At 34.9% G+C, this 22,500-nt stretch overlaps 1 protein-coding gene across 1 annotated transcript in view; it reads right to left on the bottom strand.

Moving 5' to 3' along the window:
* LOC115214863 (galanin receptor 2b-like) overlaps positions 1–22,500 on the bottom strand; it is a 220,139-nt gene that overhangs the window by 23,780 nt on the left and 173,859 nt on the right. The window contains exons 4-5 of the mRNA XM_036505167.1: positions 2,688–2,811; positions 2,468–2,520 (exon numbers count right to left, since the gene is read on the bottom strand). Coding sequence (XP_036361060.1) covers positions 2,468–2,520; positions 2,688–2,811 — 177 coding nt within the window. The remainder of the gene's footprint in view (positions 1–2,467; positions 2,521–2,687; positions 2,812–22,500) is intronic.

Genomic DNA, 22,500 nt, shown 5'->3' on the forward strand with positions numbered 1-22,500 from the left:
AACAGTCAAGCTGTGCCTATGTATATGCATACATACGAACATACGTACACACCTACATATATCTATCTATTTATCTATACATACATATATATATATATACACACACACATTATATACATGTAGGTATGTAAATATATAAATATTTACATATATTATGTAGATATTGTTATAGTTATATATGTGTGTGTATGTGTGTGTGTGTGTGTGTATGTATATACACACACTCACACATATATACGTATGTATGTATGTATGTAATGTATGTATGTATGTATGTATGTATGTATGTATGTATGTATCTATCTATCTATCTATCTATCTATCTATCTATCTATCTATCTATCTATCTAATCTATCTATCTATATTTTTCACACGCACATAGTCACACATATTTCAAGATATAAAATTAGCTTAACTTCCGTTCTAACTAAATGAATAAGCATTTTGAAGCGAAACAATGTGGCCTGGGTATAAAAGCGTGATGCTGATAATGTATACCAAATACTTTAATGCCACTGCGAAGTGAAATCCTTAACCGCATAAGAGAAACGAGATTGTTACAAAGAAAACGTCTTAATTCCTCAACAGAAGCCAAAGTTTTGCGAAACGAATAGCTTAAACCTTAAACAGAAACAAATAAATACGTAATGCGTATCTTAACTCTCCAACACGAACCAAGTAATTGCTAAACGAAATTCTTAACCGAATTTTTAACCAACATCCAGCCCTGTTCGTCTAAACATTGTTTTAGATGTGCTGTAGATGGATACATCGGAAACGGAGAAACGAAATGAATGAATGAATGAATGAAGAGATAATATTACATCCGGTCAACGGCAAACTATGTTGCTTCGTTAATGCATTTACTTCGAATTCGTCAATGAGAAAGGCATTCCATCGTAATCAGACATAAGGTTTCTTGTGATAAACAGCTTTGTCCTAAACCTTGTTATGCGTTCTCTTCAAAAGGTATTCGAACACATGGTTGAATTGAATAGCGTGTTTAAAAATGTACACATTGTCTACACAAGCATGTCTTTGATGTTGATGTTGTTCAGTGACCATTCTCAGGTCAGCTCTGTCGAAATGGACTGATGACAAAAGGAATTCCAGAAATGACCACCCGTCGATTTTTGTTTCTCTCTCACCATATTATATACAGGATCGTCCAGTAGAATTGGTGGTTTTTGAAGCTTTCGCTTTCATTTCTAGCAAGCTTCTATTCTTCAAATATACATACACACCACACACACAATATACATGTATGAGGCATATATATATATATATATATATATATATATATATATATATATATGTATCTATATATATATATATATATATATATATGTATATATATATTATATATATATATGTATGTATATATAATATGTATGTATATATATATATATATAGTATATATATATGTGTATGTATATATACATATGTTATATATATATGTATATATATTGTGTATGTATATATATATATATTATATATATATATATATATGTATATATATATATATATATATATATATATATATATACAAATTGAGATAGGGGTTGCAAATGCAACCCTCCATGGGATAACATATATCCAATATACTGCTAGGGAAGTACCCAACAAAGTTAATACATAAATGTTAATGATTGCGATGCAATCAATTCATTTACTCTATTATATGGGCAAAGGTAAAATGATTTACCACAGATTACTAATACAAGATGGAGAAATACATCTAAATCAAATATCAATTACCAGATAATACTCAATCACATACTTTATTAAACCACCGCGTAAGAGACTGTAGGGTTAAATATAAAAAAGCAGAACAAATCAGTGTACATAAAGGAATGTCCATAAAATTACTCTTTTATATACACTCTTTTATGTACATTCCTTTATGTACACTGATTTGTTCTGCTTTTTATATTTAACCCTACAGTCTCTTATGTGGTGGTTTAATAAAGTATGTGATTGAGTATTATCTGGTAATTGATATTTGATTTAGATTTCTCCATGTCATTATAAGAGAAAAAAAAAAAAAATGTTCTAATATTCTTCAGACATATTGAGGCAAATATATATATTTTTTAACATGTAAGCCTTCTGTCGTTTTTTCACTCTTTACTATTTTCTATATATTCACCCACGTGCTTTCACAAACCAACTTTCTTATATATATATATTTATATATATATATATCGATGTTAAAGGTAAAGCGAAAGTTTATAAACTCTTTTTGATCTTAGAGTAAAGTAGTTGAGTTTGGTAGATGGAAAATTTGTGGAAGCCTCTCTCTCTCTCTCTCTCTCTCTCTCTCTCTCTCTCCCCTCTCTCTCTCTCTATATATATATATAATTAAAAGTAAATAAAAGAAAATGAAAAAATATATATGTATATATATATGTATATATGTGTGTGCGGGTGTATGTGTGTGTGTGTGTGTGAGCCTTTGTCCCTCACCACGGCTTGAAAACCGGTGTTGATATGTTTGTGTTCCCATAAATCAAAATTAGCTGTTAGTTTAAAGAGACCGAAAGAATAGGTACCAAATTTGAAAAAAAAATATTACTAAACCCATTCGGCTAAACCCTTCAGGGCGATGTCCCAGCATGGCCGCAGTCCAATAATTGAAACAAATTCGAAATATAGGATTAGATATTACAAGTTTCTCGTTACTTACTTGTCCAAACAAAACAGGAAGGGATCCGATGAACGACAAAATCCAGACGCCCATTATCACTAACCTCGCATGCACCAGCGTACATATGTACTTTGCCTTCAAGGGATGTCGAATAGCAATGTACCTACATGATAGAAAGAAGAGATATGAATGAAACAGATTCTGAATATAGAGAAAGGAAAATGAAAATCAAATATAACTTGGGCGAAAATCGACTGGAAAACAAAAGGGAAATATGACGCATTTTATGTTACACTGAAGTAGCACTATGACCCGACGTTGCCGGGTCATAGTGCTACTTCATGCATATACAGCTACGTGCGTGCGCACATACACGCGAGTACTGTCCAAAACTCCGACCAATCACATACAGCTAGCTGGCGGTCAATTGGCGTATCAAGTTTCGGGCATTTTGATTGGGTTTTGGATAGAAAATTCACAAAAAAGTCACTTCTATTGATTTTTTTAATGAATTTGCGGGGTGACTGGGGAATGTAAAGATGTGCACGACCACCCTTGGACGGTTTTGAATGACCATAGAAAGTGCGAGCCCTCTAAATGAAACTTTGTGGATTTGTATAAAGGATACACACACACACACACACACACATACACAGACATTTTGCCGTTTATATATAGAGATACGGGTGTAGAAATGGTTCGCAACTACTGTTCCGATTCCGGTTTAAATCCGTTGCGTGGCACTTTGGTTTAATGTCTTTTAACCAAGCGTTTACTTGACAACTGTCTTGTGAATTAAATTTGTATTATAATGGAAACACTGCGGAAGCTAGTCGTCTATCTAATAAAGGCAATATATTTTGGGATATCCCTACACATCTGGCATCTATTTTCTTCCTCCACTTCACTCTCTATTTTGTATTACATCTAAACTAACTGTGACTTAACCATCCTCTCATACCGTCTCTGATGAAGGGATATAATTAAGAAATATCCTGGAAACAGCTGTAAGACCTTCATTCTATAAATGTTCTAATATCTACACAGCCTTGGTTTTGTTTTTTTATCTCATTGCGCAAAAAATTCGCATATTCGCAAAATTACCGAACCTGGAACTTAACTATGGTCTGTCTATAGCACTTATTCAGTATTACCTGACCCCTTTGGGTCTCAATGACACCGTTATCTCTTATAACCTATATATATATATATATAATATATATATATATATATATATATATATTAATGTGTGTGTGTGTGGTGTGTGTGTGTGTGTGGGTGTGGGTGTGTGTGGTGTGTGTATGTGTGTGTGGTGTGTTCGCGCAATAAGCGAAATTAGTGTGATACACTACACCAGGGACGCTGATGATGATGATGATGATGTGATGGTGATGATGATACAGTATAGTAGTAGTAGTGTAGTAGTAGTAGTAGTAGTAGCAGCAGTAGCAGTAGTAGTAGTAAAATGAGTATGAAGTAAAGAGAAGACAAAAGAAAAAGAAAAAGAAAACGAGGAAGTCAATAACAACAACAGGAGAAAAGCTAAACATTGACACGTATATTTCCTCCATTATTAATTGATTATTGAATTCATATAATATCAATATTTTGTTTTTAAAATAATCAAACCAAATAAAATTGATAAAAGAAAAAGTGCTAAAGTGTCACCACCCACGCAAAAATATAGAAAAAAATTTAAAGAAAAGTCAAGGCTGAGAGAGAAAAGTGTTTTGACATCGAAATCTTCTTCATCGAAAATGAATATTTTCCCTCAAATTCGGTATTGATGATTTACTCAAGACAAATATGTACGTATGTATGCATGCATGTATGTATGTATGTATGTATGTATGTATGTATGTATGTATGTATGTATGTATGTATGTATGTATGTATGCATGCTGCATTCATGCATGAATGTGTGTATGTATGTATGTATGAATGTATGTATGTATGTATGTATGTATGCATGTATGCATGTATGTATATATGCATGCATGCATGTATGTATGTATGTATGTATGTATGTATGTATGTATGTATGTATGTATGTATGTATGTATGTGTATATGATATGATCGGTAGCCACTAAACCTTTTCTATTTTCTCTCCCTGATTATTTCTGTGTTTCTTTCTGTTGAAGAGCGTACGCTCGAATCGTAAAAGACTTTCTCACTTCCCGAGTATTAAACTAATACATCTGTTTGTCGTTTACACACCCGTCTTCGTCTTTTTTTTTTGTAAATTCCAACTATATATATATATATATATGATTGTGTATATTATTAAATTGTGTAAGGCACAGGAGTGGTTGTGTGGCAAGTAGCTTGCTTACCAACCACATGGGTTCAGTCCCACTGAGTGACACCTTAGGCAAGGGTCTTCTACTATAGCCTTGGACGCATCAAAGCCTTGTGATTGGATTTGGTAGACGGAAACTGAAAGAAACCCGTCGTGTATATATATATATATATATATATATATATATATATATATATATATATATATATATATATATACATATATATATATATATATACCCTTTACTCTTTTTACTCTTTTACTTGTTTCAGTCATTTGACTGTGGCCATGCTGGAGCACCGCCTTTACTCGAGCAAATGACCCAGGACTTATTCTTTGTAAGCCTAGTACTTATTCTATCGGTCTCTTTTGCCGAACTGCTAAGTTACAGTGACGTAAACACACCAGCATCAGTAGTCAAGCGATGTTGGGGGGACAAACACAGACACACACACATACACACACACATATATAAGCATATATACGACGGGCTTCTTTCAGTTTCCAAATCCACTCGCAAGGCTTAGATCGACCCGAGGCTATAGTAGAAGACACTTGCCTAAGGTGCCACGCAGTGGGACTGAACCCGGAACCATGTGGTTGGTAAAGAAGCTACTTGCCACACAGCGACTCCTATATATATATATATATATATATATATATATATATATATATATACACACACCCACACGAATAAAGGCAATGCTCCAGCATGGCCGTAGTCAAATGACTGAAACAAGTAAAAGAATAAAATGAATGTTTCTTTGTGTATTGTGGAAGTATAACCAGTTTATTGCTCATAAGTTTTAACAACAAGATCTTACATGAATCTTTAGGGGTCATATAAACCCCGGTTGAAAATCGCTGTCCTAAAGTCTTAACTCTTTTGAGACAAACGGTGTTTTGGTATGTGTAGCCAAAAAGATCAAAATTTTTTTTCTATTGAGACACGTCTACTGAAAACCGATCTCTGATTAGCTGTTACACTTCAAGACCAACCATTCATAACGTGTGTTTCATCAGGCCGATGAATCGGCCTCAAAGTCATTTCAGTTTGTATCACTTGGGCTGAGCGATTGGCCTGGGTGCCCTAATAGGATTAAGACACATTAAGGGTTTCTTTTGATTTGAAGGGAGGACTATCTGTCACTTCTAGCAAATCGCTGGCGATAATCTTTCATGTCGAAACCTTTGAAAATGTTCATAATTTCACTTACGACTCTCGTTTATATCTAGAAAAGCTAAAAAACAGGACGAAACAAAAACTAATCGAAAAATCGATATAACCGATTTAGAAGTGACTTTACAAAATTAATGATATATGTTAATGTATAATTTCACGAAAATAAACTGAACCAAAAATTGAAAAAAAAATTAATGTTAAAATAATTTTTGAAAGAAAAAGTGAAAATTTAATTGGTCTAAATCTAATTATTCTTTAAAATATAATTGGTTAGTTTTAATGAGTATTTGCCAACAAATGAATCCTAATAAGTTCTGATTAAAAAGAAATAAAACTACAGTTTGTACTGTTTTGCGGAGATGGAGGGCGTTGGATTGAATATTAGATTGAGCTTTTGACGTTATACAGAGATCAAACCCCACCAAATTCAAAATGCGTGGTTCCTACTTTTTTTCTGAGTCTAGGACTCATAAGGTTTCCATGGCATATAATTGATCGATTTCCTAACAATACCCCTAAATGGGACTCTGTTCTGTTGAAGGATTCAGGGCCGACAATTTTGAGAGAAAGGAAGATCAAGTCGATTACATCGACTCCAGTATTTGACTAGTATTTCATATGAAAGACCCCGAAGTGGGGAGAAGAAAGTTGGCTTCGGTAGAATTTGAACTAAGAACGTCAAAAGCTGGAAGAAATTCCACAAAGCATTTTGTCCAAGGGGCAAACGATTCTGCTTTCTCACCGCCATGGGTTTCTGCATGTACCAGTATTAAACTGGAATCAATGAAACTGATTACAAACTACCCCCTAAAAAAAAGAACTTTCTGATTGGTCTGTCATAATGAAGAGAGGGAAAAATCAGCGAATTATGCAATTCCGTTTTAGGGGAAGGTTATCTTTTTTGTTGATAGCGAACATACAGCATCTTGTTTCTCAGATTATTCGTTACCATCAGAAAACAATACTCTACAAGGAAAAATACTCTCTCAAAACTCTAAAGCTCATTCTGTCTTATTCTCAGTCTTATTCTCCACTCTCTTCCTGCTATACATTAGTGAAAGCAGATGGCTTAATAGTGAGGGTATTTGCCTCCCAATTAAGGCGGCGAGCTGGCAGAAACGTTAGCAGGCCGGGCAAAATGCTTAGCAGTATTTCGTCTGCCGCTAAGTTCTGAGTTCAAATTCCGCCGAGGTCCAATTTTCCTTTCATCCTTTCGGGGTCGATTAAATAAGTACCAGTTACTCACTGGAGTTGATATAATCGATTTAATCCGTCTGTCTGTCCTTGTTTGTCCTCTCCGTGTTTATACCCTTGTGGGTAGTAAAGAAAAAGGTATTTGCCTCACAACTGTAAGGTTGTTGGTTCAATTCTCAACGGTGTTTTGTGTTCTTGAACAAGACACTTTATTTCACGTTGTTCCAATTCCCTCAGCTGGTGAAAATGAGTAGCACTTGTATTTCAAAGGGGCCAGCCTTGTCACATTCTGTGTCACGCTAAATTTCTTTGAGAACTACATAAAGGATATACGTGTCTGTGGAGTACTCAGCCACTTGCACATTAATTTCACGAGTAGACTGTTCCGTTGATCGGATCAAATGAACTCATTGTCGTAAACCGATGGAGTGCCAATGGAGTGTGGAACACTTCTCCCTACTCTGAATCAGTGCTGCTACTACGCACACTGATATTGTGGAGTGCATCCAGATAAGGCCCACTCAATTAAATGGCATTCAATTATTAACCCCCAGTCTTCTTTACATAGGTTATTGTTTTCTTTTTTCTATTGCTACAACAATAGCCTCTGTTTCCCGAAGATTGCTAGTCTCATACCTCAACTACTCGACATTATTCAATCGTCTTCCCATTTCTCGTCACTTTTGTGATGTCCAATCCCTTCGGCCTCGCCATAACCACAATGCTTAGTCCTTTCTTCCTAGAAAAGCGCCCTCTATGACCTGCTCGCCAATGTTTTTTCTGTGTTGATCAACATTTTAGCGGTTTTAAGCAACCATTGTTTTTCTTAGGTTATTTATTATATCGTATATTCTCTAATTAGTTTGGTTTACAGTAATGTAATGCTATTTATTATGTTTCCTAATTGGAAATAGATTATTCTATTTGGCTTTTTAAGTAAGGGTATATATAATGATTAAAACGTCACTTATAACTTAAGTGTTATCATTATACGCAAATCCGAATTACAGCATATAAACGCCATAGAGAAATATACTTTATCGAACGCTAACGAATATTAGCGTCATGTATGTATAATATTATCTTCGTGTTCATTTAACCGCTATAAAAAATACAATTTAATAATTACAGAAATGCACATTTATACATAGTTGAAGAAGTGAAGAAAGAGAAAATATTTTCTTAATTAGTTTTTATTATATACATAACATTTTATATTATATACAGGTGAAAGAGAGATAATCTTCGTCTTAGAGAATTACGACTATATTTTTTACTAGCTAATTCATAATCTAACTAACATTGAATCACAACAATTCAAAATAGACTTGTTAGATTTTCCTTGGACATGATATGAAAATCACCAATGTCTCAAAGAAGTGAGTGTCGTGGAGTTTAGTTACATCCAGCAAACACTAACGTTCTTCCTAAAATCCATGGTTTTTATAACTGCTCAACTTGACTTAAAAGAATCGAAATTACATACATATATTCTTTAAGTAACTTTTAGTATTCTTGTATGAGCAGTTATATTAACCAATGGAAAAACGACAATAATATTTCTTCGGCAATACGACATTACGTCATATTGCCAGCTACCACAAATTGGCGCCTTATTTTAAAATGGCTACTTGCTATAACATCGATTTAAAATGAACATTAACGACACCGGTGTGGAACGGTCTGCAATAAGCATGGGTAATACACAGCACTGGATTAACAATTAAGCAGAAGAAGCACGTGCTTAGGACATCAAGCTAAGTCGAGGTACCATAGAAATGGTAAATGATTTACAGCATAAAAGGGATCACGTTAAAGCTACTAAGATAATATTCGAAATGGTTTATATGATCGGAAATAATTTCGAAGTATTCATGCCATCATAGTGAGGGGCTGATCAAAGACTTTGCAATTAAAAAAGTATAAAACTTTTCGAATATAAATAAAGTGGAAGTATACAAAAATGAACGTTATTTTCCCTCTTACTGTTTTGTTTCGTTTTGAAAAATAAAAAAATCTATTTTATGGTTTGTTATTGTTTATATTTTGAATTACATGTAAATGATGGAGGGCATCAAAATCTTTTATGTGTTTAGAGCCTTCATGGGTCTTTATCCAGCCCTGCTAATAACACAACCTCCAGACTCAAAATAAAGAAGGGAAAGAAGAAAGGGGTGAGAGAGGAGATAGGAGAGAAGAGAGATTGAATTATTATCAAGTATTGATCTTCTCACAGTAACTTAATTTATTGCAATTTTAACTCATTAATTGCCGATACAGACACTAACTGTTTATTTTAAAAAGAAAATAATTAAACAAGGTTGTTATAATTTTTCTTCGACTATCAACCTCATTATACATATGAAATATCTTTTGATAATTACTTCTATATTATTAAATACTAAATATTAAATATCAAAAAATATTTCACCTCTGCAGATGAGTTCAAAGTCAGTAAAATTATATTTTCAATAACAAATCATTTCAGTGGGCAGTTAGACAGTTAATAATTAAATATATGGAAATGAAAAAGAACATAATCAAGAGAAGCGAGGGTTTCACATTTGATAGAGCTCACACACAAGCACACATGCTCACCCACAAACACACGTATACAAATCATTGAACGAATGGAAGAAAGCAGAACTATTCAACGCATTTGGTAGAAGTTACATATATTATTTAATAACAGTTTTCATTCGGTTATAAGCAACTTGTAGTTTCCTAGGCTCGTAGGACGAACCTATCTCGTCAGGCATCCAGAGGAGAGTTATATATTGGTCGAGATCCCTACAACTATTAACAGTGGCACCCATACCTCCTATACAACACTTCACTCATTCAGTTTCACTTCGAAATGGCAGAGGGCAAGGACCCTAATAAAACAGCACCGACCATAACATCAGCTTGCATATCCAACAGCGTGTAGTCGCTGCAGTTGAAACACGTGTAGGCTCCGTAAAATGATGTAAATAACTGTTAAATAAAACTATGGAAGTGAAAAATCTCCCTTCTCCATATCATTATTAATACTTTATATTTCAAATTCCGCCGGGGTTGATAAAATAAGTAGCAGTGAAACACTGGGGGTCAATATAATCGACTAGCCCCCGCCCCACAACCTGAGACCTTGTGCCGCCAGTTGAGAGGATTATTAATACTATATATACATATGCACAGGGGTGGCAGTGTATTTTTCTTTTTAAGTTGAACAAAGCTTTTTTTTTATATCCCCCTTTCACTTAACGCATGCGCATAAGTGCAATTCTGCGAAATATTCACGCTTATTTACGTGACAAATATATGCAATTTAACTAAAGGTTGTAACATGTGTACAGAACTTCGTTATTTGTTTATGGCAAAATGGCAAAATAAGAGAGAATATTTATTTTATGAGTTCTGTGTATTAAGTCTATAAAATTGTGGATAAAGTGTATAAAGTGTATATATAAAGTTCATTAAGTAATCATCGTATTCCAATTTTCTCCACTTCTCAATGAGTAGCAGATGAGCGACTGTCTTTCCATGAAGACACAACACAGGATACTCTTTCAGGAGCTTTGGATAACGTTTTCAGAAATAACCTAATAGGTTTACCGTTGATTCCGTGAAATATTCACGGGTCCCGCTGGTATAGTAATAATAATAATAATATAATAATAATAATAATAATAATAATAATAATAATGATAATATATATACACACACAAACACACATACACACAGACACAACATACACAAACACACACACAAACAAAAATACGCACACGCAAATATATTCTTTTATTTGTTTCAGTCATGTGACTGCGGCCATGTGCGTGTGTGTGTGTGTGTGTGTGTGTGTGTTTGTGAATTTATATGTATGTATAGGCGCAGGAGTGGTTGTGTGGTAAGAAATTTGCTCCCCAGCCACATGGTTCCGGGTTCAGTCCCACTGCGTGGTACCTTGGGCAAGCGTCTTCTACTATTATCTACTATTAAGCCTTGTGAGTGGATTTGGTAGACGGAAACTGAAAGAAACCCGTCGTATATATGTACGTATGTGTGTGCATGTGCTTGTGTGTCTGTGTTTGTCCCTGCAACATCGCTTGATAACGGATGCAGGTGTGTTTGCGACCCTAGAACCTAGCGGTTCGGCAAAACAGATCAATAGAATAAGTACTAAGCTTACAAAGAATATGTCCTGGGGTCGATTTGTTCGACTAAAGGCAGTGCTCCAGCATGACCTCAGTCAAATGACAGAAAAAAAATGAAAGAATATGTATTTGTATGTATGTGTATCTATCTGCATGCGAGAATTCTTGATTCAAATCTGTAAAACAAATTTAAGTCCTATCAGCATCGCTATTTATGTTGTATTTTTGTGCGTGTATATATTATATGTATGTATGCCTCTACATACGCATGTATGCTTGCATGTAAGTGTAAATGTCCGACTGAGCGCCTGGCTGGCTGGCTGGCTGGGGGTGTATCTGTGGAAATGTTTGCAGTTGCATGTGTAGAGAAAAAAATACACGGTGGTAATCGAGAAACTGTTGCATGAATGAGAAAGAATAAGTGAAACTAGATGGAGAGATTACGACAGTGAATTCACAATTAAAACACAGTAAATATATATCCTTTCTTAGAGTCCATTAGCGAGTCAGTTGTATAATTATTGGCGATGTTCTTTATCGTTTCCAAAGTCAATATTGTTAACCATATTTTGGTTTTAGATTTTTGTTTGTTAATCACGTATAGAAATCAAATTAACCACGCACTCTTTTAGATCAATAAATATATTATTATTATTATTATTGTTGTTGTTGTTGTTGTTGTTGTTGTTGTTGTTGTTGTTGTTGTTATTATTATTATTATTATTATTATTATTATTATAGTTCGCATTGTTGTTGTTGTTGTTATTATTATTATTATTATTATTATCATTATTATTATTATTATTATTATTATGATTTGTTTCTCTCTCTGTTATCAAGAATCGGAAAATGCAAAGAGTAAATATAACAGCGGTCATTTGATACTCTCAAGTTAAACAAGAAATATGGATGTTATACTACTACTACTACTACTACTACTACTATACTACTACTACTACTACTACTACTACCACCACCACCACCACCTCAAAAAAACTGCTGGCCTTGTGTCAAAATTAGAAAGGATTATTACTAGCATGATAGGGGCGAAAAGCTGGTAGAATCGTTAGCACGCCGGACAGAAGGTTAGGCTTAGCGGCATTTCTTCTGGCTTTAGGTTTTGTGTTCACATTCCACCGAGGTCTACTTTGCTCTTCATCTTTTCGAGACCAATAAAATAAATGCGAGTTGAAAACTAGGGTTGATGTAAGCCCCTTTCTCGCAAAGTTATTATTAGCATGTCAAGCGATCGTAAATAATTTTTTCTTATCGCTTCTATTCAAGAATGAAAAGCGTTTCCGAAACCAGATTCGAACCCGTGCTTTTCATTTTGCTCCATTTCCGCTGGTGATGTTGCATGTATCTTCAGTAACATCACAAATTTTCATGTAGTCTTTTCTGCTTTGGTTTCTAAGTAAACGAAATAATTATCGATTTTGACAAGATTTTTCAATCATTAATCACAGCAGATTTCTGATAAATTCGATTAATTGATAAAACCTTCGCTAACGATATCATTTGTATAATGGATGAAAGTAAATGTTATTTGTTCCAGCGTTTCATTCTATTGTTGTAAGATCTGATGGTTTTAGTGGGCGAAAGATAATACAACACACATGTGAATATGGCTCTCTAGTGAATAATTAAAATAATTAACATTAAAGCCGCCCTAAAGTTGCGCAACCGATTCAACTGAAAAGCCCACTGCAATATATGAATTAAATATTGTTTTGCCACTGAAATACATTGCTCTAAAATTAGAACAGGGGAAGGTTTCATAGTATTATCTGCATCACAGGCACCCACATTTATATATCCACAGTAGCATTTGTTCCGCTTTTACATTTTGAATTTCAATTCCGCTGAGGTCCACTTTGCCCTTCATCCTTTCGGTGCCGATAAATTAAGTACCAGTGAAGCACTGAAGTCGGGGTAATCGATTTACCCGCTTCTCCCAAATTTTAAGACTTCTGCCTATAATAGAAAGGATTATTATTAAGGTGACGAAATGACAGAATTGTTAGCGTGTCGAACAAAATATTTAGCGGCATTTCATCCGTCTTCGTGTTCTGGGTTCAATAACCGCTGAGGTCGACTTTGTCTTGGTCGTTTCGGGATTGATAAAATAAATATTAACTCAGCTCTGAGGTCGATGTATTCGACCAGACCCCTTAACCCCAAATTCCAAACCTTGTGCCTATAGTGAAACTGATAAATATAATATATAGGCAGACTCATGATAGTATATAAATTGCTTAAATTATATATTATATTCAGCGTGCAATATAGTTTAAGAACTATGTTATACACACACCGACATACACAAACATCACTTTATATATAAGTCTGTATATCTTGTTATGAATATACAGGCTCAGTAGTAGCTGTGTGGTAAGAATCTTGCTTCCCAACCACATGGTTCCGGTTTCAGTCCCACTGCGTGGCACACTGGACAAGTGTCTTCTACTGTAGCCTCGGACCGACCAAAGCTTTGTGTGTAGATTTGGTAGACGGAAACTGAAAGAAGCCCGTCGTATATATATATATATATATATAGGTGTTTGTGTGTCTGTGTTTGTAAAACCACCATCACTTGAAAACCGATGTTGGTGTGTTTACGTCCCCGTAACTTAGCAGTTCGGCAAAAGCGACCGATAGAATAAGTACTAGGCTGACAAAGAATAAGTCCTGGGACTTGCTGGACTAAAAGCGGTGCTCCAGCATGGCCGCAGTCAAGTGACTGAAACAAGTAAAAGAATTAAAAGAATAAAAGAACATATAGATATGGATTTTGGTCAATTCCATGATACATCTACAGATTTTTGTATTTGTATTTAGATGTGTCCGACTGTGCACGTCTCTGTAAAATGTAATCGGTTGACAGATGCACATATTTTTGTAATTATGTTTGTGCGGGGATTGCAATCTGTTGACGTCCCACACAGTCATCTACTCTCACTTTCCCTCTCAGTCAACAATTTCCTATATCACACTTATGCGCTCACACTATTTTTCTGTCATACTCTATACTTTCGTTATCTTTCCCTTTCAGCTAAAACGCGTTGCAAAGATTTTTGATTCGCTTTTGGAAACACACACGCAAACACATGCCATACATACATACACAATTACATACGTATACACACACACACCCAAACACGCACACACATATATACACACATACATATGCATATATGTATAAGCTCACAGACATACATATATATACATATACATACATATATAATGCATACATATATATATATATACATATATATATATATATATATATATTGTATATGTATGTGTGCATGTGTGTATCTATCTATCTGTCTATCTCTCTATACCTCTCTTTCTCTCTCTTTCCCTCTCTCTCTATCTATATATATGTATATATATAATATATATGTATATTCTTTTATTCTTTTACTTGTTTCAGTCATTTGACTGCGGCCATGCTGGAGCACCGCCTTTAGTCGAGCAACTCGACCACGGGACTTATTCTTTTTGTAAGCCCAGTACTTATTCTATCGGTCTCTTTTTGCCGAACCGCTAAGTGACGGGGACGTAAACACACCAGTATCGGTTGTCAAGCAATGCTAGGGGAACAAACACAGACACACATACACACACACATACATATATATATACATATATACGACAGGCTTCTTTCAGTTTCCGTCTACCAAATCCACTCACAAGGCATTGGTCAGCCCGGGGCTATAGCAGAAGACACTTGCCCAAGATGCCACGCAGTGGGACTGAACCCGGAACCATGTGGTTGGTAAACAAGCTACTTACCACACAGCCACTCCTGCGCCTATATATATATATATATATATATATATATATATATATTGTATATGAATGTGTGCATGTGTGTATCTATCTGTCTAGCTCTCTATCTCTCTCTATCTCTCTATAACTCTCTTTCTCTCTCCCTCGCTCTCTCTATATCTATATATATATATATATAGTATATATATATATATATATATATATATATATATATATATATTCTCTCTTTACTCTTTTACTTGTTTCAGTCATTTGACTGCGGCCATGCTTGAGCACCGCCTTTAGTCGAACAAATCGACCTCGGGACTTATTCTTTGTAAGCCCAGTACTTATTCTATCGGTCTCTTTTTGCCGAACCGCTAAGTTACAGGGACATAAACACACCAGCATCGGTTGTCAAGCAATGCTAAGGGGACAAACACAGACACACAAACACACACACACATACATATATATATATATATATATATATATATATATACATATATACGACGGGCTTCTTTCAGTTTCCGTCTACCAAATCCACTCACAAGGCTTTGGTCGGCCCGAGGCTATAGTAGAAGACACCTGCCCAAGGTGCCACGCAGTGGGACTGAACCTGGAACCATGTGGTTGGTAAACAAGCTACTTACCACACAGCCACTATACATACACATATACATATATTCATGCTCATACAAACATAGATAAATACATACCCACATATATGGCCCTGTCTGTACGTCTGGAAAGACAGTTCTCATTTATAAGCCTCTAGGAGTTTCTTTAAATATATTATTTAAGGCAAAAACTATAGACGAATGAGCAATAGAACTTGAAATGTAAAATAATTGAAGCGACAAATGCCCAAAAGGCAAATAAGGTGCTAGTTTTCATTGTTTAGCATAATTAAAATTGAAGATATTATTAATTTATATACGCACCACAGATTAAACGATTGGAAAAGAAAAATTCCAAGCCTAGGGTTACAAGTAACCTCAGATGCGAAGATTACTGATTCATCATCATCATCATCATCATTATTATTATTATTATTATTATTATTATTATTATTATTATTATTATCATCCTCCTCTTCCTCCTCTTCCTCCTCCTCCTCCTCTCCTCCTCCTCCTCCTCCTCCTCATCATCATCATCATCATCATCGTTATTATTATTATTATTATTATTATCATCATCATCTTCCTCCTCCTCCTCCTCATCATTCTCATCATCATCATTCTCATCATTATCATCATCATCATCATCATCATCATCATCATCATTATTATTATTATTATTATTATTATTATTGTGAAAGGCGGCGAGCTTACAGAAACGTTAGCGCGCTGGGCGAAATGCTTAGCGGTATTTCGTCTGCCGCTACGTTCTGAGTTCAAATTCCGCTGAGGTCGACTTTGCCTCAGTATAATCGATTGGCTCCTCCCCCAAAATTTCGGTCCTTGTGCCTTGAGTAGAAAAGAATCGTTAGCGCGCCGGGCGGAATGTTTAGCGGTATTTCGTCTGAGTTCAAGATCCACTGTGGTTGACTTTGCCTTTCATCCTTTCGGGATCGATAAATGTAACACCAGTGAAACACTGCAGTGGGGTCGATGTAATCGACTAGTTCCCCACCCCCAAATTTCAGGCCTTGTGCCTATGGTAGAAAGGATTATCATTATTATTATTATTATTATTATTATTATTATTATTATTATTTTATTATTATTATTATTATGTTTTTTCCTTCTTTCTTCAAATTTTCTTCCGTTTCTCGCCGAGTGTTTTCCATATACTTAGGGCAGAGAAGGGCATTGTATAGATTCCCAGATTACACGCGCAAATTCACAGATAAAATATGTATTTAAAAATTAATAAATAAATAAATTCATGGATGGATGTTATTTTCACAGCGATAGTGCTCTTCTCAGTATGTGAGCCGTTCCAGTTAATACGATTTTTTGCACTTCCTGTAGGGATGGTAAGCCTGGAATCATTTTCAAACAGGTTTCAGTACTTTTTTTTCTATTATTATTATTATTATCATTATTATTATGAAAGGCGGCGTGAAGGCAGAAACGTTAGCACTCCGGACGAAATGCTTGACACGCTACAGAGATCGATATAGCTAAGTGAAACACTTAAAAGTGATACATCAGAACAATTACTTTCAAACGTCTCGAATTAAACAAGAAGCTATTTGGTTCCATTCCTTTGCGAACTGATTCTGGTTATTCCAGTGTTTTTCTACTTCGTTAAATATATTTCCGCTCTTAACTATTAGCGTGCTTCAATTCAGCCTGCAGATTCACATATAAATGTTTATGTATCTGTAAAAAAATAATTAGAGAACAAAAGCTAAATGAAAAAAAAAAAAAAAAAAAAGAATGATAATATGAAACGCAACTTCTAAAACTCTCCACTTTAGAAATCTGTTTATTTCCCTTAGGTGAATATCAAGTGACGACAATGAAAGTCTTGTGCATCGAAATTGCTAACGTATCTTCTCTATGATGAGGTTTTGTTTATTATTATTGAGTGTCAACTAAGACTTTTGAGCTTACAAGATTGTTTGAAATATTGCAGATGAACCGTATGGAAAAACAAATTGCGGCATGCTTCTGGTTGAGAAAAATAGTGTTTATGTGAGCTACAACATGTAAGATTTATACAAATGGATGATCCCCCACCACATTCATATACAAACATATGCATACACTCCCAGAAACGACACGCATGCACAACACAAATCATATCTATACATTTATATATAATATGCACAAACATGTATGTACAGGCACACACACGCTCACACGCACACACATCCATAAACGCACACACGCACACATATAAATGTATATATTATATACGCAGTTACTGATATATATTCATATATCTATGCGTATATTCTTATAAATACATACATGCGTATATATATATATTACTTTTCAACATGAATATAATTGACTATGAGTGCGAAGTTTCGACCAGTTAAGCCATCGTCGGATTGTAGATACCCACACACACACACACATATATATATATATATACATACATATATATGTGTGTATGCATCAAAATATACAAAGTCCACTAAAAACATTACTCAATGTATGAAAAAGCACAAAATGGTTTCTTATAAAACTGTAGTTAATAAATGGATAATATATTATGTTAATATATCTTTGTCATACATTTGGTTTTTGTTATGATTTTATTTGACTTCAAACACAAATAAAAACAACTTTAAGCAGAATTTTAAGAAAAATTGTATAGATTCACTTGATATTTTAAACGCTTTTACACAAAATATCATTACTCATTTCTTCACCATACCATACGGTGAACATTCTGTCAATATTTGTACAGATTATCACAATAATGCCGGTTGAATTAATTGTTTTGTTTTAAGTATAATATTTGTTAGATAAGAAATACCTTTAACCTCATTCAATATTAGAAATTGCGTGGTACAACCCTCCTTTTAATTTAGTCGTATGGAAGAATATACCCTAAAATACACTAAATCTTTTTGCCACATTTTTGCTGTTGTTTCGACACAGTTCAATTCTGATCAATCTTAAACGATTAACGTTAAACGTCGCCCTTTTCAAGCCTAGCTAGGCTCATGAGCCCGGTTTCCCGATTTCTGTGGCGTATGTGTTCCCCCCAGCTGGACGGGACGCCAGTCCATCGCAGCGTTACTCAGGAAACAGGAAGAGAGAGTGAGAGTAAGTTGTGGAGAAAGAGTAAAACAGGGGTCGCCACCACCCATTGCCGGAGCCTCGTGGAGCTTTTTTTTTTAGATGTTTTCGCTCAATAAACACACACAACGCCCGGTCTGGGAATCGAAACTGCGATCCTCCGACCGCGAGTCCGCTGCCCTAGCCACTGGGCCATGGCGCCTTCACAATCAATCTCACCTATGACGCAATTACTACGTTTCCCTTGCTTCCATGCATAGTGTATCTAGGTCCACACAGTCTAATATGAATGACCTCTTTTCAAGGTTGCAGGGATGTGATATTAGAGAAATTTTGTGGCTATGTTCTTGAAGGATAAATTATCCTGAAGAGACCTCCTCGCTGGCTTGAGATGCATCAACTCTTTTGATAGCAATCCATTCCAAAACGTCACTGGTTTTATGATACACACTTTATATTTTAAACTGACTGAAATAAAGCTTTCCACCAAAATATCATCTATTATCTTTTACCTGCCTCAGGCATTAGAGGGCAGTCATGCTGGAGCATTGAACCTTAGTACTTTTCCCAAAGCCCGGTAGTCTTTTTCGACCATGCTACTTTTCTTAAGGCCCGGCAGTCACTGCTGCCGAATTGCTAAGTTACGGGGACGTAAACACACAAATACCAGTAGTTAAGTGGTGATAGCGAATAAACTCACACACAGACTTACGCACATACACATACAGTAGCTTCTTTCTGCCGAATCCAAGGTACCACGAAGTGGAACTGAAACCAGAACCACGTAGTTATGAAGCAAACTTCTTACCAACTCACTGGATTATGTTTTGCCAAATGATTATTCCTGTCTTTTTAGGCTTGTTAAATATGTATACACGCTTAACTGAAAGCTTTCAACAGTTCACCCTACAGCCTTCTTATACATGTGTATATTTCTGTAAAAAACCATTATAGAAATAAGGCTGGCTAAAAAAATATGGTAATATGAAACGCAATTTATAACACAACTTCTAAAACTCTCCACTTCAGAAATCTGTTTATTTCCCTTAGGTGAATATCAAGTGACGATAGTTAAAGACTTGTGCATCGAAATGGTTATCGTAACTTCTCTATGGTGATGTTTTGTTTATTGTTATTGAGTGTCAACTAAGATTTTGAGCTTACAAGATTGCTTGAAATATTGCAGATGAACCAATAAGAAAATAAACTGTGGCATGCGTAAGATTGAGAAAAGAGCATATAAGTGAGACAGAATACACGAGGTTTGTACAAACTGATGTACAAATACGCAGGTGTACACTCCCATAAGTACACTCCACCACACACACACAAACTCACACCCACACACACACACACACATGATTGTATATACTTAGACATGTCACATTGTAATATATATAAATACATCTTTCTCTCTCTCTATCTATCTCTTCACACACACATTTAAATATTTACATGTACTTCTATTCATATTTTTGTCGTTATATATATATGTGCATATATACATTTACATTCATGTGTATACACATACATACACATACACATATAAATGTATGTATGTATATATATATATATATATATATATATATATATATATATATATACACCTACACACACATGTATGCATCTACAAAGAGAAAGAGAGAGGGAGAGATAGATAGATGATAGATAGATAGATAGATAGATAGATAGATAGATAGATAGAGCGAGAGAGAGAGAGAGAGGAGAGAGAGAGAGAGAGAGAGAGAGAGAGAAGAGAGAGAGAGAGAGATAAAGTATTAAGTGATACTAACGGATTGTTTTATTAATGAAATTCTTCTTGGTAAATACACCCATTCTTTAGAATGAAGCCAAGATTCTATAAAAACTAGTGCGAAATATTTGCTCCAAAATTCACATCCAGTACAAATTATTTCGTTGATTTTTCTCAGTCACAACGCATGATGCACAAACGCCATCTTTGTATATACGATCATCTGTGTGTTTCTTAGAAAAGATATGAAAGGATAAAAGAGACACATAAATCCAATTATGCAGACAGAATATTATCTGTACTTTTGGAAATGGCCCCTGGAGTAATGAAAAAACGTAAGAAAAGCTAAGAGAATTTACCATATCCCACCAATCTATTTTGCTACCCTACATAACCGCAATAATATAAACTATTGTGTGAAACTGTATAGCATCTGAATAAATTTGTTTATACAGCTACCTTCCTGTATGTATACACACTTCTGGTTTTTCATTTACAGGCGAACGTATCACAAACGCACGCGCAAACACACTCACACACACACCCACCCACCCACATTAAAAAAACGACACATACAAGCACACATGACATACATTGGTGCAAAGCGTACATACGTGTATGTATGTGTATGTGTGTATATAAATGTGTGTGTATATATGTATATATATGTACACCCATCTATCTATCTATCTATCTATCTATCTATCTATCTATCTATCTATCTATCTATCTATCTATCTATCTATCTATCTATCTGTCTATCTATCTATCTACTATCTATCTATCTATCTATCTATCATCTATCTATCTATCTATCTATCTATCTATCTATCTATCTATCTATCTCTATCTATCTATCTAATCTATCTATCTATCTATCTATATCTATATCTATCTAATATCTATAATCTATCTGTGTGTGTGTGTATCTTTTATCATTTACTTTTTATATTTTACTTGTTTCAGTCATTAGACTGCGGCCGTGCTGGGGCACCGCTTTGAAGAATTTTTGTGGAACGAATCAACACACCAGTCCTTGACTTTTTTCAAAGCTTGGTGTTTATTTCATTCTACCTTTTGCCGAACTACTAATTTACGGGGACATAAACACACCAATACCGCTTCTCAAGCGGAGGTAGAGAGAAACATTGACTCAAACACACACACACACAACGGCTTCTTTCAGCTTCCGTCTACCAAATCCGCTCAAAAGGATTTGCTCGGCCCAAGAGTATGATATTGGTTGGCAACTAAGTTCCCACGGTTTTTTTTTTGAAATTTTGGAGTTTAATGCGTTTTTAAATTTTAGAATCTATTTTTTTCGAGAATTCTATTTTTGAATCATTTTGGAATTTTTTTTTCTAGTTAATTTTAGTTAATTTTTGTTTATTTTCAGATCTTAAAATGGAATGCCATGTTAGGAAAAACGAGCATTTTCGACATCTTCTTTTTGCTTTTAACCAAGGCTCTAAGGCCGCAAAAGCTGCTCACGGCATTTGTGCTGTGTATGGAGAGGGTGCCATAGTTGAAAAAACTGCTCATGATTGGTATGCCAAGTTCAGTGGGACTGAACTCGGAACCATATGGTTGGGAAGCAAACTTCTCATGTCTCTGACAGGCTGCTACCTGTATACATACATACATACATACATACATACATACATACATACATACGCATTTCAGATGCAAAGAACTCTGCATGTGTGTATATGTAAAGATTGCTTGCTGTGGTGTACAGGTTTTATATAGTAAAAAAAAAAATGAACAAAGAAGGCAGGAAGAATTTTGGATAATCATTTATTTAGGT

The sequence above is a fragment of the Octopus sinensis genome, linkage group LG8 (genome assembly GCF_006345805.1).
Source record: "Octopus sinensis linkage group LG8, ASM634580v1, whole genome shotgun sequence".
In the NCBI taxonomy this organism is placed as follows: Eukaryota; Metazoa; Mollusca; class Cephalopoda; order Octopoda; family Octopodidae; genus Octopus; species Octopus sinensis.